Below are 19100 nucleotides of genomic sequence, written 5' to 3' on the forward strand. Positions count from 1 at the left end.
GAATTAGGTCATCAAGACTAGAAATGCGCTATATAAATATATACCATTTACCTTAAGGGCAGCTGTGGCTGAGGGGTAGAGCGATCGTCCTCCAACCAGAAAGCCGGCGGCTCGATCCCAGTCTTCCCTATCTGCATGCTGAAGTGTCTTTGGGCAAGATTCTGAACCCCGAATGGCCCGTCATAGAATAAAGTGCTGTACAAAGATGCTTTGTATGAATGTGTGCGTGAATGGGTGAATGTGAAACTGTACTGTATCGCTTTGAGAGGTCATCAAGATTAGAAAAGCGCTATATATATATAAATACAGACCATTTACCATTTATCTTCACCCATGCTGCTTCAGCTGCCATTGCCTGGAAACAGTTGAAAATATATAATTTAATAACTAATCACACTAGTTCAACTTTCCCACTCGTCTTTTTAAATTTCTGGGTTGTCTGTTTGGCTGATACCTCTGGTCCACACGTCTTTGTGCCTCCTCAGGATGAGCACCTTTGAGTCTATGTTCCTCTGGATTAGTCAGAGTCAAAGAACTTAAGAACTATTATCATGTTTTGATTCAATGTGAAATTGGGAAAGTGCTCTACAATAAAATTGTACACTTTAGGAAGAAAAAAATTATATAATTATAATATATATATAGAGAATTCTTCATATTTTGCAGGTCTGATGTGAAGCCAGATGTGGCTCGTGGGCCCCCAGCTGACAGTCATTACAATTTCTCCTCTATTCGTGCTGTCCACCTCTACCTATTATTACGTTATGAGAAATGTATTGTTTTGTTATCAATACTGAAACTCAACTGTGGAATCAGCACTGGGTTGGATGTTGTGTCGATTGGTGTGTTGTTGTTCTAATCTTGTTTTTTTGCATTGTTCTTTATTCTTTACTGCAGCTCCCTATCTTGGCCTCCTCTGTTGTCAGTCTTTACTTTTTGGAGCTGACGGATATTTTCCAACCGGTGCATTCTGGGTACAGTTGTAATGACCGCAGTCTGTCTCTGCCCTACATCCTGCCCAGACAAGAAGTCTGCCCACTGCCTCTGCTCTTCAGTTTGGCCTTCGCTGCTCCCACAGCCACTGTAAGTAAACCTCCCACTGCATGAAAAAACAGAGTTTCGGCCCCGTAAACGTTCCTAATTCCCGGCAGCTAACGGCTGTTTACAGCCTGTGAATTCCACATTAGCCTTAGAGTCATAGTTTGTCAAGATAGAACCTCTGGTAGCGGGGGCAGGGTAGAAGTGATCCAATTGTCATATGAAAAGCAGTGAAACCACTGTCTAACACTGATCTTACTCCACAAATGAATGAAACCACAGAACCTTGAAACGAAAAGTCACTTGTGATTGGCTGTTGATCTGTTGCTATTGGTCACAGTGGTCTATTATAATACAGACTTGGGTAAACCCCCTACCATACAATAATAATTATTATTATATTAGTACAATTATTATTACTGTATTTAATTATTAGTAAACCTACACCACTGCAGTTACTGATGATAATACAAATATTCACATTATATCAATGACATTAATATGAATTTATTGGGGATAGATAAGAAAAAAAACATTTACAAGGTACATGTAGAGTGAAAGCTTTGTTTACATGCAGCACAGATAGTGTACAAACACAACATGCTTAGCCAGTGAAAACAACAAATATGCCTACAGCCGGACCTGGGGTTTCAGGTGAGTCTTGAAATGTCGCTATTGGTCGAAAGTTCATAGAAGCATTCTGTCCAAATCTGCTCCAGTGTGAAGACCTCTATGTTGTGTAGCTGTGTACTTTGGTCTAGCTTCTAGTCTTGTTTAAAGTGTTGCACACATGTCGGCGAGCTGCAAATTCCTGTGAACAGTCGTTAACCTTCACTTCCACAGCAATTAACAGTGCTGTTTACTGACGAAAATGCATAGTGGGGTTGGTGTCAGGGACTTTCTTTTAAAGCCATTTCTGTGAACTGATGATGTCAACTGCTGACAGACCAATAAAGATGGAAGTGTTGATAGCTGATTTTCGCATTAAAATTAGGATAAATATATAGTGGCTTCAGAAAGTACTTAGAACTATTCCCTTTGCACACACAGTTTTAACTGCCCATCAATGATTTTTACTTTTTTTACTTTCACAAATAGATTGCAGATTGTGCAGGCAACATTTATATCAGTGCTAGACTACGCAGATGTGATTGACATGCATTCTGCTACACATACACTCAAGCCCCTGGATGCTTCACAGTTCCATAAGGTTTATTACAGGAGACAGTTATCGGACCCATCATTTATCTTGTACCAGAAAGTAGCGTAGAAATATGGATCACCACACTCGTTCTCAACAACATCACCCTTGACAAACCCTTCATGCACACGGAACTGGGTAAAACTACATTCAGATACCATGCTCCTCATAGTTGGAATAAACTTCAGGATTCATTTAGGCTAGATCGTGTTTTAACCTTAGCAACAGTTTAAGTTTTTGTTAAAGGAAGTTTTAGTTGACGAATGCTCCTGTTTTTCTTGATGTGGCTATCTTATCCCTTTTTTAAGACATTTTTCACTTCTGTATTGTAATTTTTATTTGTTTATGTAAATGCAGGGCACCATTATAAACGAGAGCTCTGCTCTCAATGGGTTTATACCCTGTCTAAGTAAAAGTTACTTATCTATCAGGTCTCTCCACAGATGTTCTGTAGGCTGGGGCAGTCTGAGAATTGTTCTGAAGCCACTACAGTGTTATCTTGCTTGTGTACTTTTGGTCTTAGTCATGTTTGAAAAGTTTACAATTGTGTATGTGCACTCTGGAGCAACTTTTCTTTAAGAAATTCCTTTTATCTAGTGAACACACTTGCATGACATCGCCACCACCATTCACCATAGGAACGGTATTAGCCAGGTGATTCAGTTCCATTTATTTCAGTTCAGTAGTATTTTAGTCATATGAAGCCAAATCACAGCACTTGACATAGTTAGGATGAGACTTTACAATGTTATAGAAAAACCCACAACGAGCAGCATGGCGACTGTGGAGAGAAATAGCTGACATGCCATGTATAAAAATGTAACAGCAGTTAAGTTAATCCTTTAAACTTATATATAAACCACACACCACACATGCCAAGTTTTCCTTACTTTGCTCCATGGACTGTATATGAAAAGCTCTGCACACACTCTCCTGCACTCAAACAAGATGAAAGTGACAGTGTATCACAGGCCTCTTTGAAGAGTGATCACTAATGGCAAGAAATTATTCTAAAGTCGCTCTGCAGCGTATGAAAGAGGCAGTCATTCATAAAATTATATTTCAAATGTATGATCACAATATGGACAGAGGAGATAAAATACAGAAATGCCTGTCTGTCTGCCTGTCTGGCATGATTAGAACGAGCACTGCACTAGTCTGTATAACGTTTGCAGTCACAACAGGATGCAACAGTAAACACACTAATATATTGTAGTGAGGTTAATGTATCTGGTGACAATGATGTGCATTGCCATCAATCCTCTCTGTGTCTGTCTGTATGTAGATCCTGATCGGAGAGGCCATTCTGTACTGCTATCTGTCCAGAAGGTCGTCAGCCACACAGACTGAGGCCAATATCAACGCTGCAGGCTGTAATTTCAACTCCTACATTCGCAGAGCTGTACGCTTCATAGGTGGGAGGACTCATTATACACACATGCATGTTTTTAACAACAAACCACAGAACCAGAAATAAACACATGAAACACTGACATTAATATAAATGTCAACAATAATTGTAATAAATGTATTATTTTCCAAGGAGTCCATATCTTCGGCCTGTGTGTGACAGCACTGATAACTGACATTCTCCAGCTTTCCACTGGTCAGCACACACCCTACTGGCTGGATGTGTGCAAACCCAACTTGACCCACATTAACATGTCCACCTGTGACGAAGCCTTCATTCTGGAGGATATCTGTTCTGGACAAGACATTGGGCTCATCAACGCTGGGAGGTAAGACTTTCTGTGTGTGGGAGGGTTTGTGAGTGAACTAGTGAGTGTGTTCGAGGATGTGTGTGTGGGTGTGTTGGATTTGTGTCTATTGAATGTCTAGTTTTAGCAAACACATGCTATGATCTTCTTGTATCTTGTGGTACTGGATATATATATTTTTTGCTGTTGTCATGGTTACCAACCTGCTCTCAGGACCCTTACTAAAACACAGAAAATATGTGAGCTAAAATTAGGACACTGTACATAGTACATGTATAAGGTCATGTTCTACAATGGTGAGCTTTGAGAGGAGAAAAGATTGCAGGGAGATGATTATTTAGACGTGATTTGGGCAAGATGCTGAACCCTAAATTGCCCCTCATAGAACAAGATAGTGCTGCTAATAGATGCACTGTATGAATGGGTGTGTGAATGGGTGAATGTAAAAATGGACTGTTTAGACCTTTGAGTGGTCATCAAGACTAGAAAAGCGCTTTATAAACACAAAAACATTTACCATTAATATCTCTCTTATAAAAGGTTGGCTCTCGAGTTTGACTGTAGCCAGGTTGAAAGGTGAAGGAGGGGATACGTTTGGTTTGTTTGCCCATTCAGAATGCCGGGATTAATACGTTGCTCAACAAATCCATGTCTGTGCACAGCAACAATCCTACCAGAGCATGGACAGAGAGGGACAAATCATCGAAGGCCTTTATATCACCTATGCGAATATTAGGCATTTTTTTTTCCAATTTTACTCTGAACTAGTAGCCTTGGCTGACCATATTTCTCTTGAATTGCTTGGATAGCATTTAAATATGGTCTTTCATCATGCATACTGGATTTGGATAATGTATTAGCTCCAGGGTGCTGATAATGTTCTAAAAGGATTCTGATATTTATACTGCTCACTAAGATGGGATGTTACCCAAAGCCATTTTCAGGAGGGCAAAATCACTCTCTCGGCCACTCTCAAATACAAGAAGTGATGGCCTTGGTATTTCTAAGCAGAGGCTATGAAGAGATCTGTATCATTGGGGGTTTGAAAATATGCAGATTGTGGCTGCTTGAATGACATGGCTTGCATCTGTAGAAGACTACCAGTGAAAGTGGGCTGTCCAAGAACAGTCATGGATGCAGTATGATTAGGGGCTTGGACAGTGACTTCTGTGCATTACAACTGTCTGAATGCCTTCTGCTTTGGCTGTGGCTGAATCCCATAATAGGCAGGGGATCGTAGATTCCTTTTATGTCTAGCCCCTGGTTCATGACTAATTGGCTTGGTAAGGGTTTTAGCTGATAGTTCACAAGATACTGATGATAAAGGGATTTGGGGCTCTCTCTGAGAGGTAGGTAATAAATGTGAAAGGTGAGGCTCTGCTTGGTGAGTAGGTGTAGATGGCTTAGCTAATGTTTGAGACATTTCTTGCCTGGCCTTGTCCGTAATGGGCTGGGTTGAGTCTCTTACACCTTGGGACCCATCTATAAACTGAGCAGAAGGAGCCTGACCTTCATAAGTGGGCTCATTAATAGGCTTAGTGCCATCAGTCTCTGAAGCAGCCATTTTAGGCCATGGTGTGGAGTGTGGCTCTGTCTCTGGCTCGAAGGACCATTGGTTGAGGATATAAGGTTCTAACTGGAGCCACAAACCACCAGGAGACAATTGTTGGCAATCAGCTGTCCATTTATTTAATCGTTATCATGATAAATAATGATTGCTTTGATGATTGCTCTGGTTCTAAAGAGAGAGAAAAAACAAATTGCAACGTTGCAAAACAAATCACCATACATAAGTCCACTATTTAGTATGATAGATATGTTCACATCAAAGTACAATAAATGTAAAATAATAATTAGCCAGACATGAACTTATATTTAACAAATAATATCAAACTTGTCAAGCATTATCCAATAACTTTCATTCTTAAATACAACATCATACAAATAAAGTGAAAGAAATGTAACTTACATTGAACATTACTCAAAAGACACATGGCAAACACCTACAACCACACAGTCAGGATGAAAAGTTTGGAGACAAAGAGGAGGAAACGTGGTCCACCCCTCTCCTTGTAGACTTGGATATGGGAGGAGCTACCTAAAGTAGGTCAAACTGAACCACTACTCAGTGTCTCCTTTTGTAAGTTGGAAAAATGAACTTGCAGTTCTGAAAAAAACAGAAACCACCGGTATTTTGCTAAGTTATCTGCCTGCAGAGGATGGTAAAATTGTACAGATGTTTTAATAGGCCACCTACGCAGCTACATTTCTCCTGGTGCTGCCAATTGTCATTCTGACTGTGACAAATCTCTTGTGTTAGACAAAAAGAGAGAAAGAAAGAAAGAGAGAAGACATTAATGAGTGCTGCCCAGGAGATATACAATGTTGCAACAGTAAAAAATACTAAGTTAGAAATATTTATGTTATTATGAGACATGTAAAAAAAGCAGATGGTAGACCCCCTTCTCGCACTAATTTCTGGATGTTGTTAACCATCAAGGTGTTAAGTTGGACATATGACTTCCGTTAAAACCAGTTTGGTTTGGCAGTTCTAATAACTTAACATAAGGTTGTGTGTGGGCTGTGACAGAATTAATTGGCATTAATAAAATAAATAGGTGTGTAATTAACAACGCCTCTTAGCTGTTCTCAAATCACTGCAAACCTCTTAAGGATTATTACAATAATAACCACTCGATGCACAGTTCTGCACATTTCATCAGGGTAGTTGAAACTGTCATTATTGCTCACATTTACTTTTCACGTGTATTTCTATCAAGGGCTTCTATTTCTCTCAATATAACATGCATGTTGTAATCACTAAGTTTACAGGATAGGCTCTCCTTTGGTTTACTTCAGCTAAACTTATTGTTTGTTCAGCAAATACTTGCTGTCCTGAGTATTTCTTGGTGTTGTTGATAACTGGCCTTCTCTCTGGGGTTGCCTAAAACTAAAGCTGGCAATGTTCGTCCTATTGAGAGACACATAGTTAATGTGGATTAAATCCCCTTTGGTAAACTCCTGTGACATATATTGTTATCTCAAATTGGCTTCTAAATCATCCATGTCTAAGGAGGGAGTGTCAAGACAAGACACTGAAACTCAAATTGCCCTTGATGGCTGTGTAATCAGTGTGGGATACATGAGTGATAGACTAGAGCTTGTGTAAAGATGTGTGAATATCATTTGTAGTGTGAAGAACATGGAGTGGTCATTAAGACTAGGAAGAGTCCTGGTGGTTCCTCACGATCTCCGTTGTACATAATTGAGGCAACTGTGCTCCTCAACACTCAAAGCTTTAGAGATAGTTTTACAGAGAGATGTACTGTACACTGCACACATCTCAAACAATGTGGATGCTTCAGTTAAACCCTCTGACACAAACAGTACAGACTGTTCTGTGCTTTCCTACACACCAGAATGAGCTGTTCTTATTCTGCACTTTGAAATCATCTTGAGTATAAAAGACATTTCAATCAACAATTCAATCTCTAAACACCACTTTCTCTGCTTAATTAATTAATGTATTTTCTGTCATGCAAAGAGGATTATCATTAGCCCTCTTTATGCAAATGTGTAGACAGATTGTATTTGAATTAATTTAATTAATAATTGCAGTTGGTAATTGTGTAATCTTTGTAAATTCTTTACATAATCAGATATGAATTACTGTTTGTTCTGAACAAAAACAAAAGAAAACTGGAGAGCAAAAATGAATGCATTTAAGAATGGTTGTGAATGTTTATTTTGTCAGTTGTTTTGGTTGAGTTGTGTTAATCCCTGATTTAAACAACCTGTTATAGTTACTAGATTTCATGACACAATAACTAAGTGCTGCGAATACGCTATATATATAAATACAAAACTATTTACCATTACTCCCGGTAGTACTGAAAATATGTTATCAGCAGGATCAAGACAAATTGCAAATTAAACACTTGCTACAGCTGCTACACCCACACCTCCAAGTTTCTTTGAAAGTCACCTCCTTGTAGCAGATGAATATTCAGTATTGTCCTTAGCTGTCTGATCATGATAATTAGCATAAAGAACACTGTCTTTTTTTCTTTGTAGGAAGTCGTTTCCTTCCCAGCATGCAACTCTGGCTGCCTTTGCCGCTGTCTACATCTCAGTAAGTGGTTAACATACACGCTCATGTAAAATCTTCAGCCAACATTAAAATTTACCAACAGTAAAAGATAACACACGAAACTGTGTCTTTTAGATGTACTTCAACACGGTACTGACAGACTCTGCCAAGCTGCTGAAGCCTCTCCTGGTCTTCTCCGCCGTCATGCTGGCCATCTTAGCTGGGTTAACCAGGATCATCCAGTTCAGAAACCACCCTGTCGATGTCTACTGTGGATGGTTACTGGGATCTGCCATTGCCGTTTATCTGGTAAAGTTCAATGAGTTACAAATATGGCTTTATACAGGTCAGGTGAAGGTTATTTTAGATATGACAAGGCATGCATCTTGACAATTTCTCTAATAAAGGATAGGTTCAAATGATGTAAAGAATATTGACATGCTTGTACACTTAGATTGTTGGCCATACTGTATCCTTCACAAAAGCAATGCACAGTAAAAAATCACACCTTGGGAAAAACTATAATGAAGCGCTGATGATCTGGTGCTCCTTTTACTAAGCAAAACTAAAAGAAAACTAACTCCCTGGATACATCCGATATTGATGAGATCGTGGTGAGTTTCACTTCTTGGTTCAGGACGTATTTTAGAATGTACGTCGGCGAGCTTGAAGAACTCCTGTAACAGCTGGCACCAAGTTTGAAGACACAGAGGAGTAATATCAGAGAGCCCACTGCTCTGGATCTGCGGCTAGCTGTATTTCTGAGGTAAGGTTCTTCTGTATTTAATTTGAGAAGTCCAGTTTGCTTGTGAACAATTCCAGCTGTGAACTTTTGTTTCATTTGTTTTCATTTGTTCCCCCAAAAATGACAATTCACTCATTATCTACTCACCCCTAGGCCGATGGATGGGTGGGTGAAGTGTTTGACAACAAATCACACATGACAAGGTCATTTACACCATATTTTAAAGCATTACTGTCCGCTAAGACTAAAAGACTAAAACTAAAACTGTTTACCCCTGAAACTCCAGCATTGTTTTGTGGACTCAAACACATCACCCACCCCTCCCCATCCCATAGGGGTGAGTAGATAATGAGTGAATTATCATTTTTGGGTTAACTATTCTTTTAAGACTGGAGAGAGGAAGAGGTTGTCTTCTTTATTCTACAATTGCTTCAAAACCATTGAATGGCACATTCTGGTAGTATTGGAGTACATCACATTCTTAAACATACTGCATAAAATACTAAACTGTGAACCTTTGAAGTTAATTGAAAGTAAATTGTATTATAAATGTGTATACTTGTATTGCATTATACTCAAAAATAAATTGTGTGTTCCCTGATAGTTAACAGAAGGAAATACCCATGTTATATTATGTTTGTGTACCATCAAAATTATTTTTAAGCTGTTACTTATAAATATAAAAACTTGTGTTGCTTTAACAAGACAACAGTTTCTGTGTGCCTCCCTTAGTAAATCAGGAAGTGTATGTATAAGAATATTTTAAAACTGTAACATGATGTTGGATATTTAGTTTGAAGTCAAACATACTTTAGCAAATGGTCTATGTATTTATGAGGCAACAACAGGTGGTGTTTGCAATTCAATTTAAGAAAATGGATCAAAATGGTTAATTGATGTCTATGTCATGAATTTGAGTGTGTGTGTGTTACCATATTAACTAAGGATTAAGCAATACAGAAAAAAATAATACTACAATAATACTCTCATCATGTCTTTGCAGATTTCTAAGCACTGGTGAAAACTACATCACAGCAGCTTTCAACTTGGGATCTTAACTGTGGCACAAACAGTGAAGGAAACCTGCAATGACATTTGGGAATAATGAAAGAAGCCTAAATGCCAAGTCCTAATAAGGAACTGTAGATGAATACTGGGAGGAGATTCGAAGAGCGATATCCCACGTGGCATCGGTGATTACATTGTGATCCAGGCACCTCCCAACTCACAGTACCACAATTACAAGGACTCCTTCTCATTGTACATTGGAGATTTTGGGAGCCCTTCAGAAAGGTGATCCTTATGTATAGCCACCATTTCTCCTCCCTCATTTTCTGCACCAGAGTTGGGACATGTGCCATATGTGGCTGTGGCTGACGAGGCTTCTCCAATAAAGCTCTATCTTTCAAGAGGACACAAGTTTTCAATTACCGCGCATACCACAGAGTGAAGAATTACATTGGTTCTACTGTCAGAGATTAAAGGTCTGCCCTTATGCAGCTGACAGTATCATTGCATACTTGCAACTTGCATACTCCGAATCCAGGAGATAGGGAGTGAGTTGAAGACGATGGTTGAATAACATATTTATCCAAAAACTATATATGAAAGGCCCTCTGAACAGCACTGTTCCTTTCCTGTTTGTTCAACATTTCTCTGATAAGTATGTAAAGATTTGAAATGTTTTAAAAACTTGAACAATAAAAATCAATATAAATATATAACACATTTCAACACAGTTTAGAAAACACACATCTCCTTATTCTGCCTCCTCTCTCTCTCTCTCTCTCTCTCTCTCTCTCTCTCTCTCTCTCTCTCTCTCTCTCTTCTTCCCTGGTTTCCATCTTCCTCATGTACTCCTCCAGCATGCTGTCCCTCCTCCTCCTCCTCTTTGCCTTGGCTGGTAGTTACAGAACTACACTCCCCCTCACTTCCTTGTTCAGGCACTAGCTCTGTTGTCCCTGAATCCACTGACTGCTCGTCCTTTTCAAGTAGTTTGCTCGAGATGCTATTGAAAAACAACAAATTAGCACTCTACTTACATAAAATGCTAATGAGAAGTGTAGGAGTCTTTTTTAAATACATGATGATAGAATGACATATTTTATTAAGATTTATATTATGATTGAATTAGACAGATGAAAAGGCAGTCACCAGATAACAGGTTTGGTTAAAAAACGAAAACAATGAGACTTATGGATAATAACTCTCCTCCCTGCCTTTTCTTTCTCACACAAGTCTCAATCAAATGTTTCATTACTACTTCACTTCTATCACTATCTTTTATCAAGCAAAAGGATTTTGCGAGTTGTTGCACAGAGCAAACTGAAAAAACTGATACACTCTGATTAGACACAAACTTGTTCACATTTTATGGTTTATTACAGTTTTACTGGAAAGGAGACATGGATGTTCAACTTTTGTGTAGAAAATGCTGACACTCACACAGTGCCTCCCACACACACTACGATACGTCCAGCATGCACACACATGCACACGAGCACAGACACACACACACACACACACACACACACACAAGCCTCTGCAACTGCCTACACTTTTGTTGTTCTGCCTTCTGGAGAGAAAATGTTGGCTACAGATATGAGGTTGTGCTCTGGATCATCAGCTCTACTTTAGATGAAATTGCCAGTTCGTTACAAGTGTAGAGTAATAGATTTGACTGTTGGATATTTATTTTATTTTTACATCATCATGCAACAGCAGCATGTTTTTCAATAAAACTACATTTATTAACCGTGTCACTAAACAAGAATGTCCGCATTCATTCCCTTATTTGTACTGTATGTATTTTAGATACCTCGATAACAATGACTTGTATCCATCCTCCAGTGAAGCAAATATAGTACACGGTGAAGGAATGAAGAGCTAACATGGCTGCTTTCTCAGCCTGGATATGCAGCATGCCCTTCTGTGACTCACCGTGTGTGTGTGTGTGTTTGTGTGTGTGTATTTGTGTTTTATGCAGGGAGTGTACGCGGTGGGGAATTTCCAGCCTAGTGAAGATCGGTCTCGAAGTCATCCGTCTCCCCCAATGCTGAGAGAGCCCCCCCTCTCCTCCCTGCCCAATGTCAGCCAAACAGCAGTCAGCAACAGCCACCAAGGTAAAAGAGGTCAAGAGTTCATCACACTGACATGTCAACTCAGGGCCGGCCCTGGCAATGTTGGCGCCCTAGGCGGGATTTCAGAATGGCGCCCCCCCCAACATACACACGCAAATTGTCATGCATCCCCAAGAACTTTTGGACTGTATACAGATGCACACACAGGCAGACAAAATTCTAAGCTATAAAAAATAATAAAAATATATAATAAAAATATAAAAAGTCTCAAATCACCTGTACTGACAGCATATCATGTCATGTCGACCAAAATAAACATTAATGATGTCCACAATTGGGGTGATTCTACCTCTATATTGTTCTTTCTTCTCCTCCCCTACTTTGCTGCGCTTTCTGAATCGTGCTCCTGATAATTTAATCCTTTTTTGACTCATCTTCAACTCTTACCACAGTCTAACACCAGGTCGGTACCAGGCCGCACAGAAAGAATAAACATTTTACATGTTTTCTGTTTTATCTATTATCTGGTAATTTTTCAAAATAAAAAAAATTTTATTTTGAAAAATTACCGGATTCTCTGCGTTATGAATCTTGCTTTATGCATGTCAAGACGCTTGTCTCGTTCACGTCACTTTTTCGCTGAACACAAACCAGCACGGTATTTGTCGGACCCATTTGTCAACAAACCAGGTGAATCCAGCATGTCTGGTTAAGAAGAAGATCAGCTGCTGGAGATCGCAAATGACGGCGGCCTTAAAAATATAAACAACTCTGCCGGTGTCCTGGATTAAAGTCACGGCAGATTACCCTGAGATCGCCACAACAGCACTAACAACTCTGTTGCCATTTCCGACATCATAACTGTAGTGACATGACATCGGTGGAATTAGTTTTAATTAACGAATTAATGTTTATCTTAAATAACAAAGCAACCTCTCCAAAGCGCACAGAAGCGCGTCGTGTGCGTAATGGAGCTTTTGGATCCGTTCGTCTCCGTCTTGCTTGTAACTTACCACGCAATAATTAATTTGAGGCCGCATATTAACAATTCGTTAATTTCGTTAAATAAATAAAAAATCTACCGATGTCACCAGAGTCCGTACCAGAGGGACTCCGTAGTGAGGCTAACGAACTCATTTAAATTTCAGTAATTGTAACTGCGTTACTTGATTTAAAAAAAAAATACTTCGTTACATGCTGGTTACCGCTAAAAGTAGTGGAATTACAGTAACTCGTTACACTCCAAACACTGGGATTAAGTACATAATTGAAGATGGGGACATTTTTATCATGTGGCGGCAATAAACAGGGAAATTAAACTCCAGGAGAACAGCGGAGAAATCGAAAGTATGGGATGTATATTTAATCATGTATATAATATATCACTTATGTTATATCGTTTGAAATATATCAATTTTCAATATGTTTTCCGGCCCGATTTGCTCGCAGCGAGCGAAAAAAATAGAACAGACCCCGAAACCATCACTGCAGATTGCGAGCGGCCGCGGCGCTGCCGGTGCGAACAGCCCAATTATTTAACATGGGCGCGGAAAGGAAGCGGACAGCTTTCGCGGCGCTTCTATCTCCGGTGCGTCCCCGGGTTTAGAAGATGATGTTGTGATGTGAATGTATTGGTTTATATTGCATGTGTCACGTCATGATAAATCAGTTCCTTGTGCCGCCCTCTCGGCATTTTGCGCCCTAGGCAACCGCCTACTTCGCCTATGCCAGGAGCCGCCCCTGCGTCAACTACGAGAATGCATTTCTAGAAAAAAATGTAGCATACATTTCACTTCAATCAATGAATCACTACATGAAACATGTATTGATGAGACATTCATTTCTTTGATGTGATAAGGATTGAGAAGAGGAAGGAGAAGCTGTGAAGAGAAGCTCCATGTGTCATGTCCCCCCCGACATTCTAGACCTATAGCAGCATAACTAAGAGCAGGTCTAAGACAAACCTGGATCGGCTCTAACTATAAGCTTTATCATAAAGGAAGGTTTTAAGCCAACTCTTAAATGTACAGATGCTGTCTGCCTCCCGAACTGAAAGTGGGAGATGATTCCACAGGAGAGGAGCTTGATAGCTGAAAGCTCTGGCTCCTACTCTACTTTTCGAGACTTTAGGGACGACAAGTAAGCCTGAATTCTGGGATATTAATACAGGAAAAATGTGGTCTCTTTTCCTGGTTCTTGTCAGGACACGTGCTGCAGCATTTTGGACAAGCTGCAGAGTCTTTAACGACTCACTGCTGGAGCCTGATAATAAGGAATTACAATAATCAAGTCTGTATGTATCAAACACGTGGACTCAATTTTCTGCATCTTTTTGAGAAAGGACTCAAACATATTTTTGAGATGTTATGCAAGTGAGGAAGGCTGTCCTAGAAATTTATTTTAAGTGAGAATTAAAGGGAAAAATCGGGATCGAAGATCACTCCCAAGTTCCTGACTGTATCATTGTAAGCAAGGGCAATGTCGTCTAGCGCAGCTATATCATTACATAATTGATCTCTAAGGTATTTAGGGCCAAGTATTCTAACCTCTGTTTTATCTGAGTTTAATAAGAGAAAATTGCGGTCATCCAGGAGTGTGTCCTGATAATATTACCTTGTGGAAGCATATATAATGAGAATAAAATTGGGCCGAGCACAGAGCCCTCTGGAACACCATGGTTAACTTTGGTGCACACAGATGACTCATCATTAACTTGCACAAATTGTAATCAATCCGAAAAATAGGATTCAAACCAGTTTAGGGCGGTTCCCTTAATGCCAATTAAGTGTTCTAGTCTCTGTAATCAAATTTGCTGGTCAATAGTGTTGAATGCTGCACTGAGATCTAACAGAACAAGGACAGACACAAATCCCTGATCTGAAGCTATTAGAAGGTCATTAGTGACTTTTGCCAGGGCTGTCTCTGTGCTGTGATTGGTTCTAAACCCAAACTGAAAGTCTTCATATATATTACTTTCCTGGAGAAAGTCACACAGCTGATTGGCTACAACTTTTTCAAGGATTTTAGACATGCAGGGGAGGTTGGATATTGGTCTGTAGTTGGCTAAAACCTCTCGGACCAGGGTGGATTTTTTGAGAAGGGGTTTGAATACAGCTAGTTTAAATTATGTTGTACATATCCGGATGATAATGAGAGATTAATTGTGTCCAGTAACGTACTATCAATAAGTGGGAACACTTTTTAAGTAATTTTGTTGGAATGGGATCTAAGATACAAGTTGTGTGTGTTTAGAACATGATATTTCTAAACCCAGCTGATCAAGGGTGATCAGAGAGAAGCTGTCTAAATAAATTGGTAGGATTCTCAGCTGTTTCTGATATTTGTATTCTTGATGGGGTATTAGTGCCAATTGAGGGCAGGAGAGGGTTGATTTGAGTTCTAATAGTTAGAATTTTGGAGCGCCACTTTCTTTCTAGTTTTCTTGACGCTTGTTTTAATTCATGTGTCTTGAAATTATACCAGGGAGCTAATTTACTATGCTTTACACGTTTATTTTTTAGAGGCGCTATTGCGTCTAATGTATATTGAAATGACTTTACAGAGCTATCGACAAGATGGCACACCTTTTTAAAGCCCTATGAGACAAATTGTGATTTGTGAATATGGGCTATACAGATCAAATTTGATTGATTGATTGATTGATGGTCTTCGAATTCATTGGTTATATTGACAGATAATACGGGGTTAAATGTAATTGGAATTATTTCCTTAAATTTAGCTACAGCACTATCGGGTAGACAACTAGAAAAGGAGTTTTTTATAAGTGGCATATATTCTGATAATGAAAAATCAAAGGTAATTAAATTATGGTCTGATAGAATCGGATTATGTGGAAGTACTCATAGATGTTACATTTTGACACCGTATGATAATACAAGTTCAAGTGTGTGGTAACAACAATGAGTAGGTTGGTTTACACACTGACTGAAACCAAATGAGTTGTAGCTTAGTTTAGGTTTAGGATTAATTGATAGACTGGAGTAAAAAACAGCAGCAACTCCACCTCCTTGGCCAAATTCTCGGGAACTTGTGTATTTATATGACTGGGTGAGTAGATTCATTTAGGCTGACATATTCATCAAGATGCAGCCAGGTCTCAGTGAGGGACAATAAATAAATGTTTTGATCTGAGACTTGTCGATTAACTAAAATAGCCTTCGATGATAGTGATCTTATTGTTAAAAGTCCACATTTAAAAGTCTTTGCTCGTTGTGTTGTTGCAGAGGTTGTGTTAATTTGTATTAGTTTCTTGTGTAGAATTCTCCCTCTGTTATTGTTTGATTTATAATAATTTAATGGGAAGGGGTACAGACACAGTCTCTTTGGGGTTGTGGTTTTGTGACTGAGGCAGAGGGAGGGCAGAGAAGTGTGTAGCACTGCAGCTCTGCTTCGTGGTCCCAATTCTGGGTTGTCATTCAGGGTTTATAAACTGAGTAATATTCCTAGATAAGAGCGCTGCTCCATCCCAAGTGGGATGAACGCTGTTTCTCCTAACAAGACCAGGTTTCCTCTAAAAAGTTTGCCAATTGTCTACGAAGCCCACACCATTTACTGTTTTTATAGATTTTTTAATTTATCGTGATATGACCAGCAGGTTTTGTGTTTCTGTTTTGTTTAGTCCAGAAGTTTAATTTTGGTCATGCTAGTGGGTACAGTCACACTTTCCCAATTTTGTACAATGCAAAATGCAGTTAAAGCATAAAAATGCATCATTAATATACAAAAAAGCTATGCGTGGACATTAAGACACAAAATGTTAGGCCTTTGGTGATTTTAATTATTGTGAATTTATGCTTCTGCAAAGCTTTTTAGAGTACTCAATAATAAAATATTATCCTCTTCCTTACAGACTTAACCTAATCAGCCAAGTACAACTGGGTATATGTCACAAATTGAAAAATGTAATATCTCAACATGAAGCCAACCAATAGCCACTATATGTTTCCCTTTACTTAAGGATGTTACCCAATGTGCACCTTTCAGCAAACACTATGTAATATTAATGAAGTTTTTATTTTGGCTGTTACTTAAGTTGAATGCTTGATCTCCTCATTATAAACTTTGCTTATTGGTAACATGTTGATTTTAACACAGTAAGTGGCTGCTTTTGAGATGGATATGTCTTTGGTTTCTTTGCTCTTATTTGTGGTCATTATGTTACTGATTAATAATTGTTGCTTAATTTAGTTACAGAATGATCTTTAGGTGTATAGTTTTTGAGATAAGACACACTTCCAATAAATTAACTTCCAATCAACCCCCTTTTTAACATGACCTCTCTTTTTTGTCCTCTGATAGGCCACCACACCCTGGCTCCCAGCCAACCAGAGCCAATTATCACAAGGACCTCTTCCCACATGTTGTTGCCTGACCAAACAGGGCCCATCCTTACGCGTAGTTCCTCCTATCGAGAGCCATCTCTGAGCAATATGAAGAGAGCAAGTGCTGAGGTGGAGGTGATAAATCCATCCAGTCCTTTAGGCAACCGTGACAACATGATGACTTTCAGCAGCAGCACGCTACCAAGGTAACTCTTCTTAACTTCTTTGTAACTTCTGTATTTCCCTTATCCATTATAAGTCATGTGTTACTGTCACATACAAATCAAAAAGATAAAATGTTATTCAAGTAATAAGAAAATAATAAGTTGATATTTCTCATTTCCATACATACGATATACACACACAAAGGGGCAAATAGTGCAAAGAGCGCCGGAGTCAGTTGCTCTGGATATCTTCCTGGCAGCCCCCTAGTAAAATGTCAGTTTTTTCAGAGTGACCCCTTACACCACGAACATTTTCTTGAGGGGTTACAGTTAAAAAGTAGGCATGTAAAACATGCAAGACGAAGTCGTCATCTAGGAAACACAACGACATTTGAGAGCTTTTGGCAATTAGGACAGGAGGAGGAAACATGTTCTGAGTGGTTCTCATACAGATGTTTAATATATAAGTTTCATTAATGCTAAGTTACAGCTTTCGTCCTGATCTCAAAGTAATGGCAGAAAGATGAAGGTTTGAGGTGTATCACTCGTAATGATACTCTGCTCCCTTCACTGGTTACAAGTGGCTGCCTGCATACACTTCAAGACACTGGTACTGTTGTACCGTGCTGTGAATGGATCAGGTCCAGTCTACATCCAGGTCATGGTTAAATTTTACACCTGAGCCCGTCTACTCGTCTCTGCCTCTGCCAATCGGCTTGTTGCTCCCTCACTGCGAGCTAGCCACTCAACAAAATCACAACTGTTTGCTGTCCTGGCTCCTAAATGGTGGAACGAGCTCCCCATTGACTTCAGGACAGCAGAATTCAAGCCAAGAATAAGCCAAGTCCTGCTCTGACAAAGACGAGAAAGTGATCAACAAGAAGAGAGCAGCCTCGAAAGACAGGCTTGTGTTGCTTTAATACCCGTCAGCATGTTAATGACTGAACTCAGTTGGTGAATATCGAACTGAGCAGAGTTGATTGTTGTGACATTGTAGAAGGAAACGTTGGGATAAGAGGTTTCAAAAGTTCCTACAACCCAAATGAGTCTTTTAAAATACTTCAAACTAACACGGTCCACTTTCTCTTCCTACTGCAAAGTCAACTGAGAGTCAATACAACATCTGATTGTAGGAGGTGTAACTCTCTGATCAAGATCACCACGAGTAAAGGTTCACGTCTGTAGATATAAGACTCAGGGAAACAGCCAGAACAAACCAAGACTATACTTTCAGGGATCATTTCTATAGTTGTTGATTTGAGAAATGTGTTTCTAAAGAGTTTGGTCTCGCTGCCCATGATGAAGAGTTAAGATGTTTCCTTCAGAGCAGGAATCTGGTGAAGGAGATTTCTCCACTGTTGATGATTGTTCAGTGTTCCTGGTTGAGATACTGATGGAGGAAATATGTTCTGAGTGGACAGCTGTACTTTCTTATAATATATTAGTCAAAGTTACTTTAATTCAACACAAAGGTCGGAAATCCATCATCAAACTTGTAGCCTTCACTTTACAAGGAATAGGTATTTAGAACAAATCTGAACTACTGCAAATAATATCTTGTGCATTTATTTAGCACTTAAGAGAATTCCAATAAAATAAGTGAATACCTCAGATTGTCTTGAAAAACTCAAACAGGTAAATTAAGGAACAATAAACTGAAATATCCTTTTCTATGGCTCTGTTTGAGAGTGGAAAGTCTAATGTGTATCAGAAACAGTAAAA

At 39.2% G+C, this 19100-nt stretch overlaps 1 protein-coding gene and 1 pseudogene across 1 annotated transcript in view; both read left to right on the forward strand.

Moving 5' to 3' along the window:
* LOC133018569 (phospholipid phosphatase-related protein type 4-like) overlaps positions 1-19100 on the forward strand; it is a 43618-nt gene that overhangs the window by 11588 nt on the left and 12930 nt on the right. The window contains exons 2-8 of the mRNA XM_061084964.1: positions 898-1083; positions 3525-3654; positions 3783-3978; positions 8032-8089; positions 8183-8356; positions 11779-11914; positions 17192-17420. Coding sequence (XP_060940947.1) covers positions 898-1083; positions 3525-3654; positions 3783-3978; positions 8032-8089; positions 8183-8356; positions 11779-11914; positions 17192-17420 — 1109 coding nt within the window. The remainder of the gene's footprint in view (positions 1-897; positions 1084-3524; positions 3655-3782; positions 3979-8031; positions 8090-8182; positions 8357-11778; positions 11915-17191; positions 17421-19100) is intronic.
* Positions 18597-18796, forward strand: LOC133018786 (small nucleolar RNA U3; annotated as a pseudogene).

This window comes from Limanda limanda, chromosome 13 (assembly GCF_963576545.1).
Source record: "Limanda limanda chromosome 13, fLimLim1.1, whole genome shotgun sequence".
Lineage (NCBI taxonomy): Eukaryota > Metazoa > Chordata > Actinopteri > Pleuronectiformes > Pleuronectidae > Limanda > Limanda limanda.